Genomic DNA, 24706 nt, shown 5'->3' with positions numbered 1-24706 from the left:
TCTAGATGCTCTCATTATTTGATCTTTAGCCAGGAAGCTGGACAAGCGGCAGATCACATCTCTTGGGGGTTCCCCCTGTTTAGGGGGGGGCGCAGGGCCCTATGCACTCTGTCCATGGTGAGGTCTCCCACAGAGTCGGGGCCTACCAGCGTTGTGAAAAGTCCTGTTACTGAACCCCGCAGAGCATCTGGCCCTATTGATTCTGGCAGGCCCTTCAGCCTTAGGTTTTTGTGGCGCCCGCGATTATCTTGATCTTCCACCATATCATATAGGTGGTTGATATGTGCCTGAGTTCTGTCCAGGCTACTAGCCACTGCTGAGCTATGATTTATAATGCGTCTTGTCGGCCCTCCACCACATCCACTCTTTCCTTCACTTGCTTGAGGTCACGCTTGAATGCCTGCAGGTCTTCGCGGAGAGGAGCTATTGTGTTCGCCAGGAGATCTTATATGAACTTTCTGGAGATCGGCAAGTTCTCTCCCTCATGTTCTGTCACTTTCTCGCTCTCCCTGTCTGAGTCTGAGGACAGCTCCGAAGCTGCAGGGGTTTCGGCTCTAGGCGCCATCTTGGAACCCTGCTTTCCCCCAGCAACGCTTTGCTTTCGGACAAATGTGTCCATTTCTCCATGTCCAGTACAGGGTTTGTTCGGTCCCAGGGTGTCTTTGGACCTGTCTCTCAAAGTTTTGCCCATTTTCTGGTTTGTTGAAGTAGCTAATTAAGCTAGTTTCCACTAGACCCAGAGCAGAGCTCACAGCGGCATGTGTGTCTCGATCTGCTGCCAAGCTCCGCCCCATAACAATCTCTTTCTAACAAAGCTAGAACCAACCCTGTACCTCACATAGCTCCAGAAATCTCCACATTCATTGCTCTACTAGTTTTATAACAAGCTGACAGCTCAAGGGGAGTGTCTTTTCTGCTGGAGCTAAGGGTGTGTGTCCATGCTCTCCCTATCACAGCTTAGGAGGCAGTTGAAGGATAAATATGGAGCCTTTGTGGCCTTCTCAGTGAGCAGTCAAAGAAATAAGAAAAAAACTAACAGCAGGTGGGCCTATACAGATTAATTTTATTGAATAACTCACTGCCTATGCTAAATTTTTAATTACACACAATTACAAAAGTATTCAGATCCAGGCGCTGGTTTGAAAACTGTAGAATATTTTGGGACATCCCTTTTAAGATGTTGCATACCACATATAATACAGCAGGCATCAGGCCGAAATGGCTGGGATCAGCAATGAAGCCAAACTCGGTCTTTTAACTCCTCAAATGCCATGTACAATAGTGATTGTCTTATCTGTGGGATTAGGGAGAGGAGCCCTCACAGTGAAATCATAGGGCTCCAATCAATTACCATGACAGCCTGGGACCTTCTGAAGGTTCCCAGGTCTGTCATGGTCAACTCCTGTAAAGCTGAGCGCAATGCGTGGCTTAGCAAGCAGTATCTCAGAATTCTTTTTCATGTTCAGTTGGGTAGTATGTGCCTAACTGGTACCTCTCAGGAATTCTCCCCAGTACGCATGTGTAAGGAGGCATCCTCAGAAATGTTGCATTGGGTGGAGATGGTTGGACTCTCAGAGACCGTCCCTTTCTGTATTAATGTAAAGATTTGCACCTACATTGAATACAAACCTTCAATTATTCCTAATGAAAATGGGACTGTGAGTTCTGCAATATTTTTGGTGGATTTAACCCTTTTAGGATTTGCTATTTTATAATGGATTGCATATAAGTATGATGAAGCTCTAAGGTGGACATTGTCGCTGCAAACGTCACACATTGCTATTGCCTTTTTCATGTATACTGGAGCACTACATAAACATCACTCTAGAATGAGCCTGCTCAATCACAGAGAAAGACAAAAAAAGATGCATTTTAAAAAGATGGAGAACTGGAAAAAATACTCCTACTCAAAAAAATTAAATCTAATTCACATCTACAGCTACCTAAAAAGTTATTTTTTAACGATAGGTAATAATTAGCTTAATTTGCTGTATATTCTAGCAAAATCCTTTTTTGTACTTCTGGACATTCTGTAATGGTTTTGATATGCTAATCAGAACACATATGAATATTTTTGTTTCAAGTCTTTTACAGAAAGGACAGTATTTTTCAGGTGTGAAATCTGGTGAAATATTCAGTTATTTTTTATTTGCCTAACCTAGAGCCATAGATGGCATTTCCCAATGTACATTTTTTTATTGCAAGCTACTGTATAGTGTTTTATGTCTTCATTGATTGTGTCTAGGGGACAGCACTTAATTTATCTGTTCTTTCTCAGAAGATTCTTGATGGTATATCTGACTCTAGCATACCATATCTTCAAACAATACTTCAAAATGGAGCGTTTCAGATTCCTATTTATATGATGGTTAGAGCTTTGCTTTGTGTACTGTTTTGAGTGGATAGATGTAATAGAAATGCACTTCTAGGTCAACAACAATGTGCTAATCTTACAAACAGAATCTAATATAAAAAGTATTTTTGCAAAACAGGACCTCTATTTTTTGACCAAACAATTTCAACTAAATCTATTTGCAATAAATTATATTTGGCATATTTAATGATAAACTTCAGTTATGAAATAATTTTACATTAAATAATATGACACCAGTGAAGATCAAGCTTGTAGAAAAACTGTACCATGTGATGTAGAATCACTTGTTTTGTTTAGTTCGCATTTATTTATTTTATGCACTTATATGGTGTTGACAGACATTATTATCACGCTGTCCTTAAAGGGAACCTGTCACCAGGATTTTGTGTATAGAGCCGAGGACATGGGTTACTAGATGGCCGCTAGCACATCCGCAATACCCAGTCCCCATAGCTCTGTGTGCTTTTATTGTGTTAAAAACCCGATTTGATACATATGCAAATTAACCTGAGATGAGTCCTGTCCCTAACTCATCTCACGTACAGGACTCATCTCAGGTTAATTTGCATATGTATCTTTTTTTTTACACCATAAAAGCACACAGAGCTATGGGGACTGGGTATTGCGGATGTGCTAGCGGCCATCTAGCAACTCATGTCCTCAGCTCTATACACAAAATCCCGGTGACAGCTTCCCTTTAATGAGGCTCACAATCTAAGTATCCTATCAGTATGTCTTTGGAGTGTGGGAGGAGACCGAAGTACCCAGAGAGTACACGGGAAAAACAAACAAACTCCATGAAGATGTTGTTCGTGGATTCGAACCTAGGATCCCAGCGCTGCAAGGCAACAGTGCTAACCACTGAGCCACACATGATACATCATGTGTGACTTTTTTTTACACAGAAGTTAATATACGAACCGCTGAAGAAATTAGCTAATTTTCCATAATTTGTATCTGGTCTGATTTTGATTGAACCTAAACAATATTTAACCCAAATCAAAAGTGCTCTAATTGACCTGAAAATCTTTACTTTCCTCACTTATGTGTCAATTTTACAAATTGGACTAAAGCATTCATATATGCCTTTCTTTAGCTAAGATGGAAAAGCTTGTGAAAAAATAAATAGGAAAAGCGATCTTAAAGATAATCGAATGAATGTGAACGAATAAAAAATGACCTTTACAGTGAACAGAAAAATATAATATACAGCACAGTAAAAGCTTAATAGTGTAATGTACAAAGTAGGAGATAAGGCTTCAAATAGTAAGAAATTAAATTTTTATGTACAGTGGATATAAAAAGTCTACACACCCCTGTTAAAATGTTAGGTTTCTGTGATGTAAAAAAAAAAAATAGACAAAGATAAATCATTTCAGAACTTTTTCCACCTTTAATGTGACCTATGAACTGTACCACTCAATTGAAAAACAAACTGAAATCTTTTAGGTGGAGGGAAGAAAACAAAAAACCCTAAAATAATGTGGTTGCATAAGTGTGCATACCCTCATAACTGGGGATGTAGCTGTATTCAGAATTAAGCAATCACATTCGAAATCATGTTAAATAGGAGTCAGCATACACCTGCCATCATTAAAAGTGCCTCTGATAAACCCCAAATAAAGTTCAGCTGCTCTAGTTGGTCTTTCCTGAAATTTTCTTAGTCACATCCCACAGCAAAAGCCATGGTCCACAGAGAGCTTCCAAAGCATCAGAGGGATCTCATTGTTAAAAGGTATCAGGAGAAGGGTACAAAAGAATTTCCAAGGCATTAGATATACCATGGAACACAGTGAAGACAGTCATCATCAAGGTGATAAAATATGACACAACAGTGACATTACCAAGAACTAGACGTCCCTCCAAAATTTATGAAAAGACAAGAAGAAAACTGGTCTGGGAGGCTACCAGGAGGCCTACAGCAACATTAAAGGAGCTGCAGGAATATCTGGCAAGTACTGGCTGTGTGGTACATGTGACAACAATCTCCCGTATTCTTCATATGTCTGGGGGGGGACGACAGCATTTTTGCTCGCCGGGTATATTCTTATTCAGTAAACTGCGAGTTGTTTATATCGTTAAATTATCGAAACAATAATCTCCCCTTATATATAATTTACTTACAGTTCTGACGACTCAAGGGTGCTGGCTGGCTTGGCCTCAGGGGTGCTGGCTGGCTTGGCCAGGCAGAAGGAGTGTGGGAGACTGTGAGGCCTTTTTCTCCAAGCTGCTCCGGATCAGTGCTCTGGGCAGCTGGGCTCCGGGCTGGAAGTGGGCACAATAAGAAAAAAAAATTTTTCATTACACCTCAGGTCAGACCACCAATCAGACCCCCAATGTTAATCAGACCTCAGCTAACAGCCCCAATAAGATCCCCAATGTTAATAAGACCTCAGATCACACCTCAGCTCAGACCCCAATATGAATGACCCCCAATCAGACCTCAGATAAGAGCCCCATGCCTCATAGCAGCCCCCAGTGCCTCTCCAGCAACCCCTAGTGCCTTTCATCAGCCCCCCCAGCGCCTCTCATCAGCCAGTAATAACAGCCCCCCCAATTATGTGCCAGTAATAACAGGGCCCCCCAATCATGTGCCAGTAATAACAGCCCCCCCAATCATGTGCCAGTAATAACAGCCCCCCCCAATCATGTGCCAGTAATAACAGCCCCCCAATCATGTGCCAATAATAACAGGGCCCCCCAATCATGTGCCAGTAATAACAGGGCCCCCCCAATCATGTGCCAGTAATAACAGCCCCCCCAATCATGTGCCAGTAATAACAGCCCCCCCAATCATGTGCCAGTAATAACAGCCCCCCCAATCATGTGCCAGTAATAACAGCCCCCACCCAATCATGTGCCAGTAATAACAGGCCCCCCCCATTATGTGCCAGTAATAACAGGCCCCCCCCAATCATGTGCCAGTAATAACAGACCCCTCCAATCATGTGCCAGTAATAACAGCCCCCCAATCATGTGCCAGTAATAACAGGACCCCCCAATCATGTGCCAGTAATAATATGGCCCCCCCAATCATGTGCCAGTAATAACAGCCCCCCAATCATGTGCCAGTAATAACAGGGCCCCCCGCCCCCCTTATTATGTGCCAGTAATAACAGGGCCCCCCCAATCATGTGCCAGTAATAACAGCCCCCCCAATCATGTGCCAGTAATAACAGGGCCCCCCGCCCCCCCATTATGTGCCAGTAATAACAGGGCCCCCCCAATCATGTGCCAGTAATAACAGCCCCCCCAATCATGTGCCAGTAATAACAGGGCCCCCCCAATCATGTGCCAGTAATAACAGCCCCCCCAATCATGTGCCAGTAATAACAGCCCCCCAATTATGTGCCAGTAATAACAGCCCCCCCCCATTATGTGCCAGTAAAAGTATGTAAGTAAGTATTGTATATATTTAAAAAGAAAATAACACTTATACTTACCTCTTTGGAGCGATGCGATGCAGGCCTCTTCCGGCCTGTGTCCCGACTCCAGAGCTGCGCGGCTCAGGCGGCGTGATGACGTCATCGGGCCGCCTACGCCGGCCTCTGATAGGCTGCCGGCCTAGTAGTGCCGGCAGCCTATCAGAGGAACAGGAAAGGGACACACCTCCCTGCCCTGCTCCTCCGCACAGCCTTCTGTTTGTATCGCTGTCCTGAGGACGGCGATACAAACAAATCACTATGGAGATGAGCACTTCGCTTCCACAATGGAAGCGCTCATCTCAGTGCCTGCCCCGCCGCCGCCGCACACATCCCCCCGCTGCTGCTGGGGGGGATTTGACCATACCTGTCCCCCCCGCATTATTTCCTACGGGGCATCCGTCCCCCCCGCTTCCTACGCCCATGATCCAAATCAACAAAGGAATGGCTTCACCAGAAGAAGATTAAAGTTTTGCAATGGCAAAGTTTTGCAATGTGCACACTTATGCAACCATATTATTTTATTTTTATATTTTTTCTTCCCTCTACCTAAAAGATTTCAGTTTGTTTTTCAATTAAGTTGTACAGTTTAGGCTACTTTCACACCTGCGTTTGGTGCGGATCCGTCTGGTATCTGCACAGACGGATCCACACCTATAATGCAAACGCTTGTATCCGTTCAGAACGGATCCGTTTGCATTATTCTTTTATAAAAAAGTCTAAGTCAAATCGGATCCATCTTGACTTACATTGAAAGTCAATGGGGGTCGGATCCGTTTTCAATTGCACCATATTCTGTCAGTGAAAACAGATCCAACCCCATTGACTTACATTGTAAGTCAGGATGGATCTGTTTTACTCCGCATCGCCAGGCGGACACCAAAACGCTGGAAACAGCGTTTTGGTTTCCGCATCCAGAGCGGAATGGAGACGGAATAGAGCGAAACTGATGCATTCTGAACAGATCCTTATCCATTCAGAATGCATTGGGGTTGAACTGATCCGTTTTGAACCGTTTGTGAGATCCCTGAAACGGATCTCACAAACGGAATTCAAAACGCCAGTGTGAAAGTAGCCTAATAGGTCACATTAAAGGTGGAAAAGGTTCTGAAATGATTTATCTTTGTCTAATTTTTTTACATAACAGAAACCTGACATTTTAATAGCGGTGTGTAGAGTTTTATATCCACTTTATATCAGGAGCAAATGAATGGCATAAAATGCAAGCATTTGCTGCAATGGCTAAAACATTAAAATAGCTAATCAAAACTGTTTAAAGCCAGAACAGAAACCAAGCTAGCTCAGCTTAGAAGCCAGCACACACAAAAAAAACAAGCCTTAGTTTCCTATTAAATCATTACTGTCTTAATGTTTATAATGGAGATAAAAAAAAAATGGACTATCTTTTTTGTGCTGACATTGAACAGGGCTGTAGATATTTGGATGTTAAGGGTTATAATATAGTTCTAATATGTATCTGTATTTTAGCACATTTTCATTTTTTTTTTACATTGATTTGCTTTTTGTATTGATTACTCAGAAATATGGAACCAGCTGAAACACTATGGGGGATCATAGAACTAGAACTAAGCTGACATTCTTTACAGGAGTGAAAATATTATATAAAATGTTATTTTAATAGCCTGGTTTGTCATACAGTGGAATAACTGGACAGTTTGATGAAGAAAGTCCATAACATAGCACCGCGTGAAGTCATAGTTTCTCAAACAGGAAAAATATCACCTTTTGATTAATTTACACTAAAGCACGTCTATGTGGTGAAACAATATAACAAAGTAAGCAAAAAGATATTGGAAATGATACATTGCTGAGTTGAAAAAAAAATAACAGAAAAATCCTCAAAAAAATTCAGATTTCTGATCTATTTCTATTGTTTTTATGGCAATTTATTTCATATTAATGAACAATAATGATTAAAGAAAACAGCACAAGTCATTTGTGTAGTACTATAAATTTGTGAAAATTATATAGCGGGTGAACAGATGACTTACACTTCAACACAGTAGGGAAGAAATCTTGTTTAATCATCTGAATACAAAATGTGTGTATTTTGCATTGTTGAATTATTAAAATGCAACATGACCTTGGTAGTCAAGGTCACCCTGCTCTAATGCAACAGTTCTCACTTATGTTCTTTCCTACTGTGTTCCAGTGTGCTTCTTATAATACAAAATTTTTATTTCTTACCTCTTCCTTTTCAGCACTAAGAAGATCACGCCACTCTTCTGTCACATGACCAAAGTCAACAGTGTTCATGGGCACCTTCACCTCTCCAATGATGTCATGTTTAGAGAAGCGGTCAAAATCATAAACCGTCATCACTAATGTCTTTCCACCTAATTCTGAGTAGGGTACCTGTGAAGAAAAATAAATTTTGAAAATCAATATAGTTTGTTTTTATAATACACCTACTGTGCTTATTTGGTAATAATGAGATGAAATGTCTCTTCTTACAATGCCAGTATGTGACATTTCATCCCTTAGAAACAATCCGTTTTTAGGGTTTCAAACTTAGGTTTGTTACTGTCTTATGCAGTCAGTTAATTTCCATGTGATCAATTAAAGCATAAGGCTTCCATAGGGGAACTTCCTTGTTTAGGACCAGAGTCAGGGGCAGAGTGGGGACTTAAAGTGATCCTGGAAAAAAAAAACTAAAAGTGGCCCCATTTTGTAGGCAGGTCCAAATTAATAGTTAGACAGGGCAACACAAGTAGGGGGTCAACAATACTATGGTGCAAAATACCATCCCAGCAGAACCAAATAACAGAGTGTAACACAAAATACTGCCCCAAAGCTGTCCCTCTGTGATGGTCATCAATAGCTACCATCTTCTGTCCTCCTCCTCCAGTTTTCTATGGAGCAGGGAGCTTAGGAGTTGAGGCACGGGCCATAGCAGTTGAATACCTGATTCTCATAGCATTAATTACTGTTGAGAGCTCATTATGTCAGCGGCAGAGAGGAGGACATAGGTGGCCACCTGGGGCATCGGACCACCGTGAAATTTCCCTGTAGGGTCTATGGCCAATCTGCCTCTGGCCAGAGAACCACTGCTTTTGCTCTATGATCAACCATTATATTTGGTTGAATGGTGCATTTCCACACCAGTGGTTAAAGCAAAGCAAATAGATGGCTGTATGTAGCTTCCCATGTCAATAAGAGCTGATCACTTTGGAGTAGAGAATATCAGTGATCAGCCAATCATTAATAAAAAGTTGTCCACAGGGGACAATCCCTTTAACTACTGAATTTTTCTTCAAAATGACAGTCTATCAGAATCAACAAATAGATTTTGGTATACTGCATTGTAATATACCTAGTGGAATTCTATAATCCTAGCTTTGATTAAAAAAAAGAAAAACAAAGTGATACCATTACAATGATAAATGACATGCTCTGCATGGATATTTGATATTTATTTTAGAAGTTCAGTTTCAGACATTTCTTTAGACTGAACTTCTGATTACAAACAACTTTGCAAAAATCAATAGTACCAGTTAACATAAGAAACTTTGTAATATACCGTATTAGCTAAAATGCTACTATCGGACTCTTCTCCATCTCCTGACTGACTCCTGCACTGTAAAATCTGTACACGTGAGACAGATTGAAGAGACAGAGAGGGATCGGGTAACAATGGCTGTCCATAAAAGTCATTGGACAGTGAAGAAGGAGAAGGAAGAAGCTCCAGAGCAGGGTTTCTCAACTCCGGTCCTCGGTAACCACCTACCAGTTATGTTTTTAGTATTTCCTTAGGATTGAGCAAGTGATATAATTAGTGTCCATGCATCAGGACTTACTACAGATATTTATTCTGTGGGATATTATCAAATCCTGACCGGTAGGTGGGTCCCGAGGACCGGAGTTGAGAAACCCTGCTCCAGAGAAAGAGAGAGAGGCACAGACAGAAACAGATATTGCTCCTGCTTCTAGTGTTGTACTGCTTCACACCAGTGTCAGATTCGCAGCTACACTCTCAGTACTTCTCTATAATGTCCTCCATACTGCTGCTTTTTTGTATGTCACAGATAGAGATAGAGAATAATGATAACCACTTCTCTATGTGTGCGGTGTATGGAATACATCATAGCACCTAGTCTCCTCCGACTCTGTAGCTGAACTCAGGGAAAACTACCAATTAGAGAAAGAGTCTATAAAGGGAAAACTATGAAAACTATGAATAGTGATACTTTAGGTAATTTGATGAAACTGCCAAAATTGCTATATATGCTATGTTTCATACTAAATTAGGTTAGTGAGGTTTTAGCTTAATTCACTTCCAATTGTTTCCATAAAATATTGATATTGTAAGGTATGGGAGAGCAGGAATTCAATGGACACCCATTATAATGTAACATGTAGGACATTGTTCTAAGTGATTTACCAAGTAGTTGATTGCTGGGGGTGCCACTAACAAGTTTATAAAGATCAGCTGACTGTAGTGACTCCTGACATGATAAGGGTTATCCAAAGTGTAAGAGTTAGTTATACATGTAACATACCTGTAAATGTATAATATTCTATTATGAAGTATTATCATGCTTGCATTTACATCTAGTTTGTTATGGGCAGTGTGACGACCTATGGTGAAAGCTGTGACACTGTTGCCCCACTTGCGGTTGCCCGCGGCAACGTGTTGCTGTTAGAGCATGCGGTGGCAGTGTCTCTGCCTTCTGGGTGATTGCCGTGACATGGTTGCCTTGCATGCTGTTGCTGGGGGTAACGTGTGGCTTAGTTTGCTTGTGTGTGTACTTCCCCTTTAAGTGGCTTCCTTCCTCTGTCTGGTGTTGGAAGGGTTAACTCTCTTGCTAGTGTTTTGTGAACACTTTGTTTATGTGTTTGTGGGTGTGGCTGCTTGGGCTATTTAGTCTCTGCTGGAAGCCTGTTGCCCAGTGTTTCCTCCAGGCTTGGTGTGTGCTGGTGGTTCACTGCTCCTGGCTTTACCATCTGTCCAGTGAGGGCCACCCTTGTGGTCAAAGATGTTCAATGTCATCTCGGTGTCTCCTTCCCTTCCTGTCCCTATTTGTATGGAGAGTGTTTGTATGTCTAGTTTGGTGCTACATGTCTGGTGGTGTTTGGTGTCATGTTTTCTAGACATTCCCCTGTTTCATGTTATTGCAGCTATGGTGTCCTGGGTTCCTGTGTGGTTTTTGGTGTGTGCTGTGTCCTTTAATGTTGGTGTGGACACCAGCACTTGTGCACGGGTTCCAGTCAGTTTGTCTGTTGCAGGTAAGTGTGTTATGGGTGTCGCTTACCTGCCATCTCCATATGCTGTATGTGTTCCCCTCTCCTTGCAGCCTGGCCTCGGATAGACTCCTGTTCCTCCATGACTGGGATGAACAGGTCGTCTCTCCCCTGCTCCTAAGTGAGGGATTTCCAGGGTGACTCAGGATATTAGGTATCCAGGGTATGAGCCGCCCCCCCATCGAGGTCCGCTCATACGGTGAGGAGTCAGGGAGAGGATTAGGGATGTTGTAGGAGGTGACCTGCTCCCTTATTACTCCTTTTTGGCCTGGCTGATCCCCTTTACCCTTTGACACCGCTTGGTGGGGGTTTTCCCCCATTCCCCTCCATGACAGGCAGTTGGTGTGAAAGCACTTCACCAATCAACCGGTTGACTTTTAGCTAGACCTAAGGTGTTATCCTGGTAAGTGATGCGGCTCAGAGGAGCGGGACAGCAGTAAACACAGGCCGCCAGCATAACATAGCTTTGTGGGTTAAAACATGGCTCTGATGAATGTACAGTATACACTATATTTTGGATTTGACCACCACCTGGATTGTAGAAGACCTTGTCTTCTGAGCTTGCTTTTGACTTACTTGTAAATACACTTTTAATGTAATAGATTTTCAGCTTTAATGATTTACTGCATAATTATATTGCTTTTATAGTGTCACAGTCATCAGCAGAGGTCACACGGGTGAAGCTTATTTGCATGCAAAAATGTTTAAAAGCAAACCTGATTAAGGCTTTAGCACTGGCAACAATGCACAGGAAAATAATACAATCTATTCAGACAAATTTCCTGGATTTCTTGTACTTCTCAGGTTATCTGGCAGTGAGAATCCTAGCCTAGTGCATCGAATTTAACTAGGGTCTACATGATTTTTTTTAAAGAATAAAATGTGTACTTGATGGGGAAATAACATTTGCTATGAAGATATGCAGTATTCATGTGCCAGATATTTTCCCTTCCAAGAACTCTGCACATCCAAATCTAACAGGAATTTTACTAGTGATTATTCTTGAATACAATACTAAACATTTTCTGTTTGCAAGGATTTCATTGTTTTCTATGATGCTGGTATACTGACAAAAGCAATATAATATGCTGGCAGGATATACCATTGGACACATAAAGTCCATTATGTTTCAAATACATGTTACATAATGCGATTAATGGAGAAAATCAATTAGGTGACAGCGTTTCACATCCTAAGAGACTACAGAAACAAAACAACTATGATTAGGACTGTGTTTACCGTAGTCCCTGTGATGTGTATGGCACTGTAAAAGGCTGTTTCAGTTGGGGGGCTAATGTCAACCTATACAACTGTATTACTATTGAATGACTACATATAAATACAAAATCACATAAAAAGTTCAGTTCACCTTGCTGTTACTGGGATACATGGACGTCTAAAGGATGCATATGGACTATCAGTACAATAAAAGTGAAAAAAGTCCAGCATCCACAGTCCACAAAATTCAAGGAACTTTACTGAGAGCCTAAAACTAGAAAGCCATGAGTAAGGATTGCTTTAGTTGTATCTGAAACGCGTAGCTTGTACAGTATTTTCTGGTTTTAGGATGACTCAGTACAGTTCCTCAAATTTTATGGACTAAGGACATTGGACTTTTGTTCACTTACAAATACAACATACAAGGTATATAAGCAAAAATGATAATTGAACAGAGCATTACAGAGCTATTCTCCAAATATAATCAGAGACATACAGAAATTGAGTAGGGCCCCCTGGAAGTCTAAGGGTACTTTATTAATGCTCTGTACAAATAGGTTTTAGGCAGACATAGTACTCCCAATGTGGATTCAAAATATCAGCCAAAGGTATGTGTCACTAGTTGGGGGTCCTTAACGCTATGCATGGGTTCACAAGTGAAATTCAACAAAGATTCATTTATAGAAGTTACTTAATTTTCCCTATGAATTATAGGTCATAATTAATATCTCAACATTAACCCTTTAGTCTCCTAGACATAGTCTTTTCTAGTCTGCCACTGGTGAATTATTTAGCATAGGTTTTGACCAAGGAAGACAAAGTGAACTTAAGTGATACACATATTACTGGCTATGTAAATAGCTTGGCTTATTGTTCTGAAGTTCATAGGTCATAAAATATTTAACCCCTTAAGGACACAGCCTTTTTACACCTTAGGACCAGGCCATTTTTTGAAAATCTGACCAGAGTCCCTTTAAGTGCTGATAACTTTAAAACGGTTTGACTTATCCAGGCCGTTCTGAGATTGTTTTTTCGTCACATATTGTACTTTATGACACTGGTAAAATGGAGTCAAAAAAAAAATTTTTTTTGCACCAAAAAATACCTAATTTAACAAAAATTTGAAAAAAATTAGCAAATTTCAAAGTTTCAGTTTCTCTACTTCTGTAATACATAGTAATACCCCCAAAAATTGTGATGACTTTACATTCCCCATATGTCTACTTCATGTTTGAATTGTTTTGGGAATGATATTTTATTTTTTGGGGATGTTATAAGGCTTAGAAGTTTAGAAGCAAATCTTGAAATTTTTCCGAAATTTACAAAAACTCAATTTCTAGGGACCAGTTCAGGTCTCAAGTCACTTTGCGAGGCTTACATTATAGAAACCACCCAAAAATGACCCCATCTAAGAAACTACACCCCTCAAGGTATTCAAAACTGATTTTGCATACGTTGTTAACCCTTTAGGTGTTGCACAAGAGTTATTGGCAAATAGGGAGGAAATTTGAGAATTTCATTTTTTTGTCTAATTTTTCATTTTAACCCATTTTTCCCACTAACAAACCAAGGGTTAACAGCCAAACAAGACTGTATCTTTATTGCCCTGACTCTGCCATTTACAGAAACACCCAATATGTGGCCGTAAACTACTGTACGGCCACACAGCGGGGCGTAGAGTGAAAGGTGCGCCGTTTGGTTTTTGGAAGGCTGATTTTTATGGACTGGTTTATTTACACCATGTCCCATTTGAAGCCCCCTGATGCACCCCTAGAGGAGAAACTCCCTAAAAGTGACCCCATCTAAGAAACTACACCCCTCAAGGTATTCAAAACTGATTTTACATACGTCGTTAACCCTTTAGGTGTTGCACAAGAGTTATTGGCAAATGGCGATGAAATTTGAGAATTTCATTTTTTTGCCTAATTTTCCATTTTAACCCATTTTTTCCACTAACAAAGCAAGGGTTAACAGCCAAACAAGACTGTATCTTTATTGCCCTGACTCTGCTGTTTACAGAAACACCCCATATGTGGCCGTAAACTACTGTACGGGCACACAGCGGGGCGTAGAGTGAAAGGTGCGCCGTTTGGTTTTTGGAGGGCTGATTTTGCTGGACTGTTTTTTTGGCACCATGTCCCATTTGAAGCCCCCCTGATGCACCCCTAGATTATAAACTCCATAAAAGTGACCCCATCTAAGAAACTACACCCCTCAAGGTATTCAAAACTGATTTTACAAACTTTGTTAACCCTTTAGGTGTTGCACAAGATTTAATGGAAAATAGAGATACAATTTCAAAATTTCACTTTTTTGGCAGATTTTCCATTTTAATATTTTTTTTCCAGTTACAAAGCAAGGGTTAACAGCCAAACAAAACTCATTATTTATGGCCCTAATTCTGTAGTTTACAGAAACACCCCATATGTGGTCGTAAACAGCTGTACGGGCACATGGCAGGGCGCAGAAGGAAAGGAACACCATATGGTTTTTGGAAGGCATATTTTGCTGGACTGGTTTTTTTGACACCATGTCCCATTTGAAGCCCCCCTGATGCACCCCTAGAGTAGAAACTCCAAAAAAGTGACCCCATTTTAGAAACTACGGGATAGGGTGGCAGTTTTGTTGGTACTAGTTTAGGGTACATATGATTTTTGGTTGCTCTATATTACACTTTTTGTGCGGCAAGGTAACAAGAAATAGCTTTTTTGGCACCGTTTTTTTTTTGTTATTTACAACATTCATCTGACAGGTTAGATCATGTGGTAATTTTATAGAGCAGGTTGTCACGGACGCGGAGATACCTAATATGTATACAATTTTTTTTATTTATGTAAGTTTTACACAATGATTTCATTTTTAAAACCAAAAAAATGTTTTAGTGTCTCCATAGTCTAAGAGCCATAGTTTTTTCAGTTTTTGGGCGATTATCTTAAGTAGGGTCTCATTTTTTGCGGGATGAGATGACGGTTTGATTGGCATCTATTTTGGGGTGCATATGACTTTTTGATTGCTTGCTATTACACTTTTTGTGACGTAAGATGACAAAAAATGGCTTTTTTTACACCGTTTTTATTTTTATTTTTTTACGGTGGTCATCTGAGGGGTTAGATCATGTGATATTTTTATAGAGCCGGGCGATACGGACGCGGCGATACCTAATATGTATACTTTTTTTTTATTTATGTAAGTTTTACACAATGATTTCATTTTTGAAACAAAAAAAATCATGTTTTAGTGTTTCCATAGTCTAAGAGCCATAGTTTTTTCAGTTTTTGGGCGATTATCTTGGGTAGGGTATGATTTTTGCTGGATGAGATGACGGTTTGATTGTTACAATTTTGGCGTACATGCGACTTTTTTGATCACTTTTATTACCTTTTTTGGGAAGTAAGGTGGGCAAAATTTCAATTTCATCATAGTTTTTTATTTTTTATTTTTATGGTGTTCACCGTTCGGGTAAAGTAACATGACCGTTTTATAGATCAGGTCGTTACGGACGCGGCGATACCAAACATGTGTAGGGAATTTTATTTTTTTCATTTTTTATCAGTGATAAATGTGTTTTTTGATTTTTACTTTTTTTTCACTTTTATTCACTTTTTTTTGACCCAGACCCACTTGGTTCTTGAAGATCCAGTGGGTCTGATGTCTGAATAATACAGTACAGTACAATATATATTGTTCTGTACTGTATTTTACTTACACTGAACAGATCTATGCCATTCAGCACAGATCTGTTCAGCACCATGGACAGCAGGACGCCTGAGAGGCGTCCTGTTGCCATGGGAACCTTCCCCGTCTGCTCAGAACTTCGCAGACGGGGAAGGGTAAGGAGGGGATCTCTCGGGGGGCTCTCTGGGGGCTCTCTCCCTCCCCATCGGGGGGCTGCAAAGGCACAGCAGCCCCCCGATGGGAGAGGGAGGGAGCTCCCTGCGCTGTTAACCTTTTCCATACAGCGGTCCGTACGGACCGCTGTATGGAAAGGGTTAAACGGCTGACATCGCATCGCAGATGTCAGCCGTTTATACCAGGGTGCCAGCAATGTGCTGGCACCCTGGTATCCCCACTAGACACCAACGATCCCGCCTGCCGCACCGCCCGCCTCCCGCACCGCCCACACCGCCCGCAACCCTCCCCCTGCACCTCCCGCCACCATAAAAATCATTCGGGGGTGCAGGGGGGGGTAAATAAAACTTTTTTTTTGGCATATAAAGTTTCTGATCCCTGCGGTCAGGGACTGCGGGGACCAGAAACTTCAGAAATCGCAGCAAACCGCAGGTCTGAATTGACCTGCGGTTTGCCGCGATCGCCGACATGGGGGGGTCACGGGACCCCCCCGCGCATTTAGCCTAGGTGCCTGCTCAATGATTTGAGCAGGCACCGGGTTCCGATCACTGCCAGCCGCACGGCAGTGATCGAAAATACACAGGGCGTACATGTACGCCCTGTGTCCTTAAGTACCAGGGCACAAGGGCGTACCTGTACGCCCTATGTCCTTAAGAGGTTAAATATAAATTCTAACAAAGACACCAAATTTTTTGAGATTCAAGTGGCATTGGTTTAGATCTTGAAATGTGTATTTAAGTTGGGAAATGTTAATGTTGATTGCCATATGTTATGATATCATTGCAGCTAATAGAATGACTCATCTGGAATGACTCATCTCCAAACTTCGGATCTAGTAATAATCTTCTATTATTTGTATTTATGTCTCTTTGTCGTTTTTGGCTGTCATCCAAGTTTATTTCCCAGACTGAGAATCTGACTGTATGTCTGAATGAACAATTACCAAATAAACAGTTAAAATATACAACAGTCTTATGAACAATAATGAGAGTTCTCTTTCAGAAAGGACACTTGAGATAATGTCCAGTCCTGGCATAGTTATAAAGAATTCCAGCCAGGTAGGAAAAGAAGTCACTCATGTTTCATTCATAGAATTCTTCGGCCAAAAAAACATTTCCATATTATTTCAAAAATCCTTTTGTGAAACTTATTGAATGAGTTAAAGATGTTGTCTCACTTTATCATGTAGATAAAGTTAATACAAGGTACTTACTAATGTATTGTGATTGTCCATATTGCCTCCTTTGCTGTCTGGATTTGTTTTTTCCACCACATTATATACTGCTCGTTTCCAGGGGTTACAGCCACTGCTACAAGGCAGATACGAGGTGGCCGGGATGGGAACTGCTGTGCATGCGTGTCTATGCACACTCCCATGGTTCACTAGAGAGGATGGCACTATTTCCTTTAGTGTGCAAGCACGGCCACCATTGATGTATTGCAGGGTGGTCGTAACCCTTGGATACAAATGTAATGGAATGTGTATAATATAATGGAAAAATGATTCCAGCAGCAAAGGAGGCAACATGGACAATCACAATACATTAGTAAGTACCTTGTATTAACCTTGTCTACATGATAAATGTCATTTGCTGAAGAGAGACAACCCCTTTAATTGAATGTCTACATTATAACTTTTTATGCACACAGTCCAGATCAATTTACTTGTGCCCATTTACTATGCATTACTCTAGGTTCATGGACCCATGTACTGTGCAATACTCTGACATTACTCTGAGATCACGGACACATGTACTATGCATTACTCTAGCCTCATGGGCATGTACTATGCATTACTCTGAGCTCATGACTCAAAAGTATCAGGACACACTTTTATTTCAGAAACAAAAGGGAAAATGAAATATCTGAATACCCCAGCAAGTAATGGATGAGGGGTCCTATCTTTTAGGCTATGTCTGAAACATAGCCTCCAACTTGAAAGCTGCCATATTGTATCAAGGACAAATTTTTCCAGTGGGAAGGGAGTTATGTAGCATATCAAATAACACCAGAATTTTCTCAGAAATCGATTGCAATCAGATTATCAATATCTCTTTGCAATATCAACACAGAAACTTTGAAGTTTTGAACTTCAAATTACAATACACATTTCCCGTGAAGCAGTAATGTTATGTAATTACAAATACTCGCTCCATTTAAGTGAATGGAGTCTATACTTGTATTATACTGCATCTCCAAGATGAAGTGCAGTGTAATAAAGAGCAAGCAGCACCCACATGGAGCTCCGTCATTGTTATTCAAACAGCTGATCGGCGAAGATGCCATGTGTCAGACCCCCACCCATCAGATATTGATGACATATCCTGAGAAGGAAGGGGGGGGGGGGTCAATTCAAATTTTATCTCAGGCAGCAGAAAGGCTAGGTGCAGCCATGATGTCATGATATTGTATGCAATCGTTTTTCCGAGAAAAAATTAGGTAAGATAAGGGTGAACACATCTATATGGACTGTTATATGGATATTGGGTACTGCCAGAGGCTAGGCAGTGAAAATGTTATCACGCCTGGCCCTGTCAATCAAAGTGGGCAAGTTGTGGCAGTTGCAGAGAAAATCAGTGTCTGTAGGTGTAACGACAACTCCCCTGTTGCTACTATAGATTCATTTGCATATATTAAAACTTCATATTTTTCAGCAATGTGGACACATATGAACATAGGACCAGCACAGATGCCTTCACCTGCCAATGCACATGTAACAAGTCAGCCAGTTGCATAGGTAAAATCTGCTAAAAGATGCCCTTGTGAGGCTGTATATTGTTCTAAAAGTCCAAACAAAGCAGGAGCCAGGATAGGAAGTAGAATATATGGAGTGAGTTTAAAAAATTATATCTGGAAAACCATCCATGCCTTTATTGTAAAAACAAAAAAAAAAAAAACAACAACAACCAGTATTGCTGCACTTCCTGGTGTCACTTTTCCAAAAACCATATACTGTATAACTGAATACATAAATATGAATATTTCTATAAAAAGGGAAATGTAATAACTAGTGTTGAGCGAGCATGCTCGGCTGAACACCAGTTTGGCTCGAGTATCGCTATGCTCGGCCGAACATAGTGTGTGCTCGAGCGCGATGCTCAATTCTGTGTATTTAAATCTATTTCAGCCTCTATTGCTATGCAGAAGATCGCTATACAGTGAGGGAATCCCTCAGTGTGAGTGCGCGGCTTAGGAGTCCCTGCTCTGACTCCATATATAGCTATGTCCATATATGGAGTCAGTGCTTGGGGACACCCCAGTGTATTTAAATATAATTTAGCCTATATTTCAGAAAAGTTTCTGCTGGGATTCGAACTCATGACCTTTTACATTAGGGGCAAGGCACTTAACCACTCAGCTATAATAGCTGCATAGCCAGAAAAAAATCCTTCCACACTAAAGGTGGATTTACATGTCCTGAATATCAGGATGATTATTGGGTAGAGAGGGTCCTATGAATGCTCATTCCCAATCATCAGATGAACAAGCAAAATGCTCATTCATCGGGTGAAATGATTGGGGGTGTGGGCACCTCAATCATTTTTCCCAGGCAGTAGAGTGCAGAGGAACAATAATTTTGTATGGAGACGAGCAATAGCAGTAGCAATCGCTCGTCCTCATACTGTGGAGATGATAGCTGCATGTAAATGCAACGCTTCACCTCCACTGAACGAGCAGTTGACTGTCGGGAAGAAACATTTCCTTCCTAATGATCAGCTTCTCCTCGAAGTGTGTAAATGTTCTTTTAAAATATGGCAACTAGAACAAATCCCTGGAGCAATGATACATGCTCAGTCTCTCCAAAGCCTCTAAATAAAAGCAGAAAAATGCCCAAAATTGTTGGAATGGTAAATTTTAGCTTTAACTTATCTGTGACCAACTAGGCAACACGTCTTTTCAAATCACAAGCTTGACTGTTACGTAACCATTGCTTCTTAAATAGACACTATGATAATAAAGCAAAACTATCAGCAAAACATTCCTATCCTATACACAACCGAGTGGTGAAATACAAATTGTCTGCTAGAACAGGCGGACATTAGTTGACATTTTGAGCAGGCAGTGGATTGCAGGTCATTTTTTCGTGTGGAAAAAGCTAAATGTCAGTGCCAAAATCCTGTCTCGTAAAATGATGAGCGCTAAATCTAAAAATATTTGTGGAAAAACATCTTTGTTTTCCATACATATTTTGCCAATAATTAGAGCAGGTCTGTTCATCTTGACCTTTTCTACCATATGTGTTGCTTAAGTGGCAATCAACTTTAACATTTTATGTGAAATACAATACATTCATGGATGACATACATTCATATACAATGCATACTTGATGCGCCATATATACAGTATGTGTTCAGAACAACTAATATGCACTGAATGTTTGTGCTTTATTTTATATCACTGCAGATCTAGATTGAGTTAACTAAATGACGGATACTGATCATAAATGCGTACATATAACAGTAGCGTCAACTATGTATTTTTTTTCCGAAAGGTTTGTAACTAGAGATGAACAAATCAATTCTATAGAATAACGAGAGAGACTTTTCCAGGCCATCAAAGAATTATCAATTCGGACTTGATTCAAAGTACGTGATGGTTCGGAAGAATCAGACCCAAATAGAATTTTAAGAAATTCACTCATCTCTATTTATGACTATATCTAATATTCCGACACCTGTCATGAAATAAACCTGGATCTTTCTGGAAAAAAGAAGGTTGTTTTTTTTAATCTTGTAATAGTAGGATTTCTGCTATATGTATATCTAATACATTGGAAAGGCTGAGGATCACATCACTGTGTAAACCCTGTTGTTAATTGCCTAAGAGTATGTTGACAGCACAGACAAATCTCCAAACCTATATCTCAGAGGTTTAAAATTGTATGGCATAAAACTGGAAATGCATGCTGGTGACTCCCAATATGTAAAAAACAATTACCGTATATTAATTTCTATTGGGATTCTCATATTCCCTTCTTGGAAAGCATAGTCAATTATACTTTCCATTATAGCTAAAAAAAAAAAAGTTGGCAACCAGCCAAATTAATGCCAAGAGATCATTAGAAATTTCCAGCAGTAGGTACATGTTTGGCATGTGGCATATGCCCAGTCCATTATAGGCTAAATATATAATCACAATGCATTTCCTATTATGTACACAAGATGAATATTGCAATATATAATGTGAATAGAGACTAACAATAATTTATTGGGGGGTAATAAGGGTTATGTATTAAGAGCTTATGCACACAGCTGTTATCTGATTTTCGGTCTGCAAAAAATGGATATGCAAAAATAGCACATTGAAGAATAGTTCTATTGTTTGCATGACCCCTAAGTTTTGACTGGTTTATCACTGATCGTCTTGAATCTGCAGCATCTATGAACATGGCATATGACACTTTCTAATTTGTTGCTCTCTGAATAGGGAGAAAAGCTGTACAACAGCTATAGTCCTACATTTACACCTTTATTATTACATCTTTATTATACAGGGTGGCCCATGAAAAAGTAGCCCGCCTTCATTATCTCCAAATCAAACTAATAGTAAATCAGTCTTATTTTTCTATAGTAACCAGTCAAGCTCAGCTTTCATTTTTTATGGAACTGAAAGCTGAACTCTGATTGGTTGCTATGGATAACTAAGACTGATTTATTATTCAGTTTCATAAAAGTGGCCTATTGTGACAGAAAGATGGAACAGCGAATAGTGATTGTGGAAGGCTATGTGAGAAGCAGATCGATTAAAGAATTGCAAGAGAGACCTTTGCTGACAAATACCAAGGAACAAAACCACCAGCTAAATGTTGTATTCAGAGTCCGGTTCGGAAATGGCATCAAACTAGCTCTTTTGCAAATATTGAGGCCTCCATCGATCTGACAAAGCTAAACACGGAAAGTACTCTATTTGGTTGATGACTATGATTGTTGATTGCCCAATTTTCTTCAAATCAACTGCGAATACTGCAATTTAGTTGGACATGTTTGAACAGTATTACAACCAACTAACACCAGAAGAAAAAATGTCCTGCTTTTTGGGACAACATGACAGACCTCACAGAACTCACTGGCATGGGTTCATGAACTGTTTACGGAGGAGCGAAGTGTGAGCAAGGGGTTATGGCCACTACGTTCCTCAGACTTGTCCACCTGCGATTTTTATCTCGGAGTAAATTTAAAACAGAAAGCGTCACAATCCACATCACAAACACTATCTGCAGCATCACTGCTGAAGAGCTGTAAGCAGCATCCGCCAACATAATCCGATGTGCCCAAAGATGCAGAGACTTGAACAGGAACCACTTTTAGTATCTTTCGTGACTTGTATATAATAAAAAATAAAAAAATAATCTACTTGCCCGTTCATCTTCTCATTCTATCGCTGGAGGCGGGCTACATTTTCGTGAGCCACCATGTATAAGTAAAAACTGCTGTGCATGGGTTGATAGCTATAATGCATTATAAACAATTAGGTAAAAAAGGGGAAACCATATACCATATTTTCTGATCTTCATTGAAATCAAGACATGATTTTCTATAGTTGTATGTTGGCTATAACTCGGAAAGATGCATCCATTTTACCTTTACTTGAAATTGGTCAAGAACTCCAATTTCTCACTAAACTAATTTCATACAATATCACAACATGCCAGTAAAATGATTGCCAGGCTGCAATTCATACCACAATCAATGGGTGGCCACACATAAACACATAGGATAAACATCTCATGTCATAAGATCATACACACATAATATCATACACACAATATCATAAAATCATGTTTTTTTTGTTTTTGTTTTTTACAAGAATGCAATCTGCCACCACTCATCTCCATGTATGCTAAGAGAAAGGCTAAGGAAGCAAGCACTTGTAGGTATTTATATCATATTTTCTGCTTTGGGTTGGGGTTTGAATGGCTTTTCAAGCTGTATAGAAATAAGCATTCTGTGGAAGTGGTGTAGCAGAGTGTAAAAAAAAAAACTATTATTTCATTAAATGTGAAGGCAAGCCTTGTAATCATTCCGCAAGAGTTTGACTATTTCTACTCATAAGAATGTACTCAAGCTACTGCTTGAATTAAGTTTGGACATTTGTGAAATTGTACACTATTTCATGAACACTTATAAAAGTCAAAGAGTGAATGTAGGGAACAATCCTCGGGTTGACATTTAGCCTTCCTAAATATTCAAGCCTTTGTGGATAATGCAGTGCCCTGTCTGTAGATTATTTGTAGCTTTATGAATTATTCTAGTTTGCAGAAAGTGTACTTTCTCATGAACGCTACAGGCAGAACAGAGGATAGAGGAGAGTTCACTGCACTTTCAAGCTGTAATACATTTCGTAGTCAGTCTGGTGTGCAGTTATGTAGCCAGTGAATGTCAATATGGCTGCATCTGATGTACTGTGGCCTTAAGGCATACAACTTTGCATTTGTGTTAAAACACAGCTGCCTCATGACTAGTCATTCTACTGCAGGGTTTTCATTATAACAAGAGAGATAAATAAAGAATGCCTCAATGCGCTGAGGGCTAGTCACATATTATCTTGGAAAATTATTAGCTACCCAGTTTAATAATAAATTTATTGCAGAAACTCAGTAAACATGTATCACTATTGCTCGTGGCATCTTGTACAATGCTCAAATTGTGGAATTTCTGGCAAAATTATTTCCATGGGCTAATTACTGACATGACTGATGGAAAAAGAGACAAGAAATGGAAGGAGAGAATACAGAATCAAGGCAAGAAAATAGAAAGGTTACATCTTGGACCACGCTTTCTATTGGGAAACATTGTTAAATGGGTTGTTTCAATACAACAATGTATCTCCTATTCATAGGATAGACGATATGCCTGATCGGCAAGGGTCTGAGCCCAGTATGCATGGCCACCACTCCATCCAACTCTTTAGGACTGTCTGAGATAGTTGAGTACAAGTGCACAGATATCTCTGGCAGACCCATAGAGATGAATGGAGCTGCAGAGCATATTCATGTCCACCACTCCATTCATACTGGGGAACACAGGTCCCCCATTCTTGTGATCAATAGGTGTCTCAGTCAGACTTCCACTGATCACACATGCCTGTGATGGGACAACCTGTCATATTTTTATAGAATTAAGTAATTCATTGGAATCTTGAATGAAATATAAAAGTCTATTGGTCCATTATAAACAATACCTTCCTGTGCATTCATATCAATTTTTTTCACCGAGACATACATTTTCTTTTTTACTTTCATTTACTTTACATTTTATTTGGAATGCAAGAAACATTAAAAAAAATGTTGCCATGCTTTCTTGTGTGGTATATTACAGATATTCTGACTAAATACTGTACTGTACTGCCAATTACACTTTAATATGAGGGGATGGGACATTTATCTATTTTTAAATGGCCATTTTAACAAAAACTGATGCAAAACATATGCAAAATGGGCATTAAAAATTGATGTGGCCAGAAAATGGATGCACACAATGATGCAAAATGGCTATGAAAAGAAACTGTCATGTAAATGTAGCCTAAGGTGTGTAGGGGTAATAGTGGTCGCAATAGTGTGCCAGCAGTAGTAGAACAACAT

At 40.1% G+C, this 24706-nt stretch overlaps 1 protein-coding gene across 1 annotated transcript in view; it reads right to left on the bottom strand.

Annotated features, from left to right (window-relative positions):
• SYT1 (synaptotagmin 1) overlaps nucleotides 1–24706 on the bottom strand; it is a 364679-nt gene that overhangs the window by 116230 nt on the left and 223743 nt on the right. Inside the window, exon 6 of the mRNA XM_040415732.1 lies at nucleotides 8005–8172. Coding sequence (XP_040271666.1) covers nucleotides 8005–8172 — 168 coding nt within the window. The remainder of the gene's footprint in view (nucleotides 1–8004; nucleotides 8173–24706) is intronic.

The sequence above is a fragment of the Bufo bufo genome, chromosome 1, assembly GCF_905171765.1.
Source record: "Bufo bufo chromosome 1, aBufBuf1.1, whole genome shotgun sequence".
NCBI lineage: Eukaryota > Metazoa > Chordata > Amphibia > Anura > Bufonidae > Bufo > Bufo bufo.
Note: the sequence above shows the minus strand (reverse complement) of the source record. Positions and strands in the feature narration are given on the sequence as shown.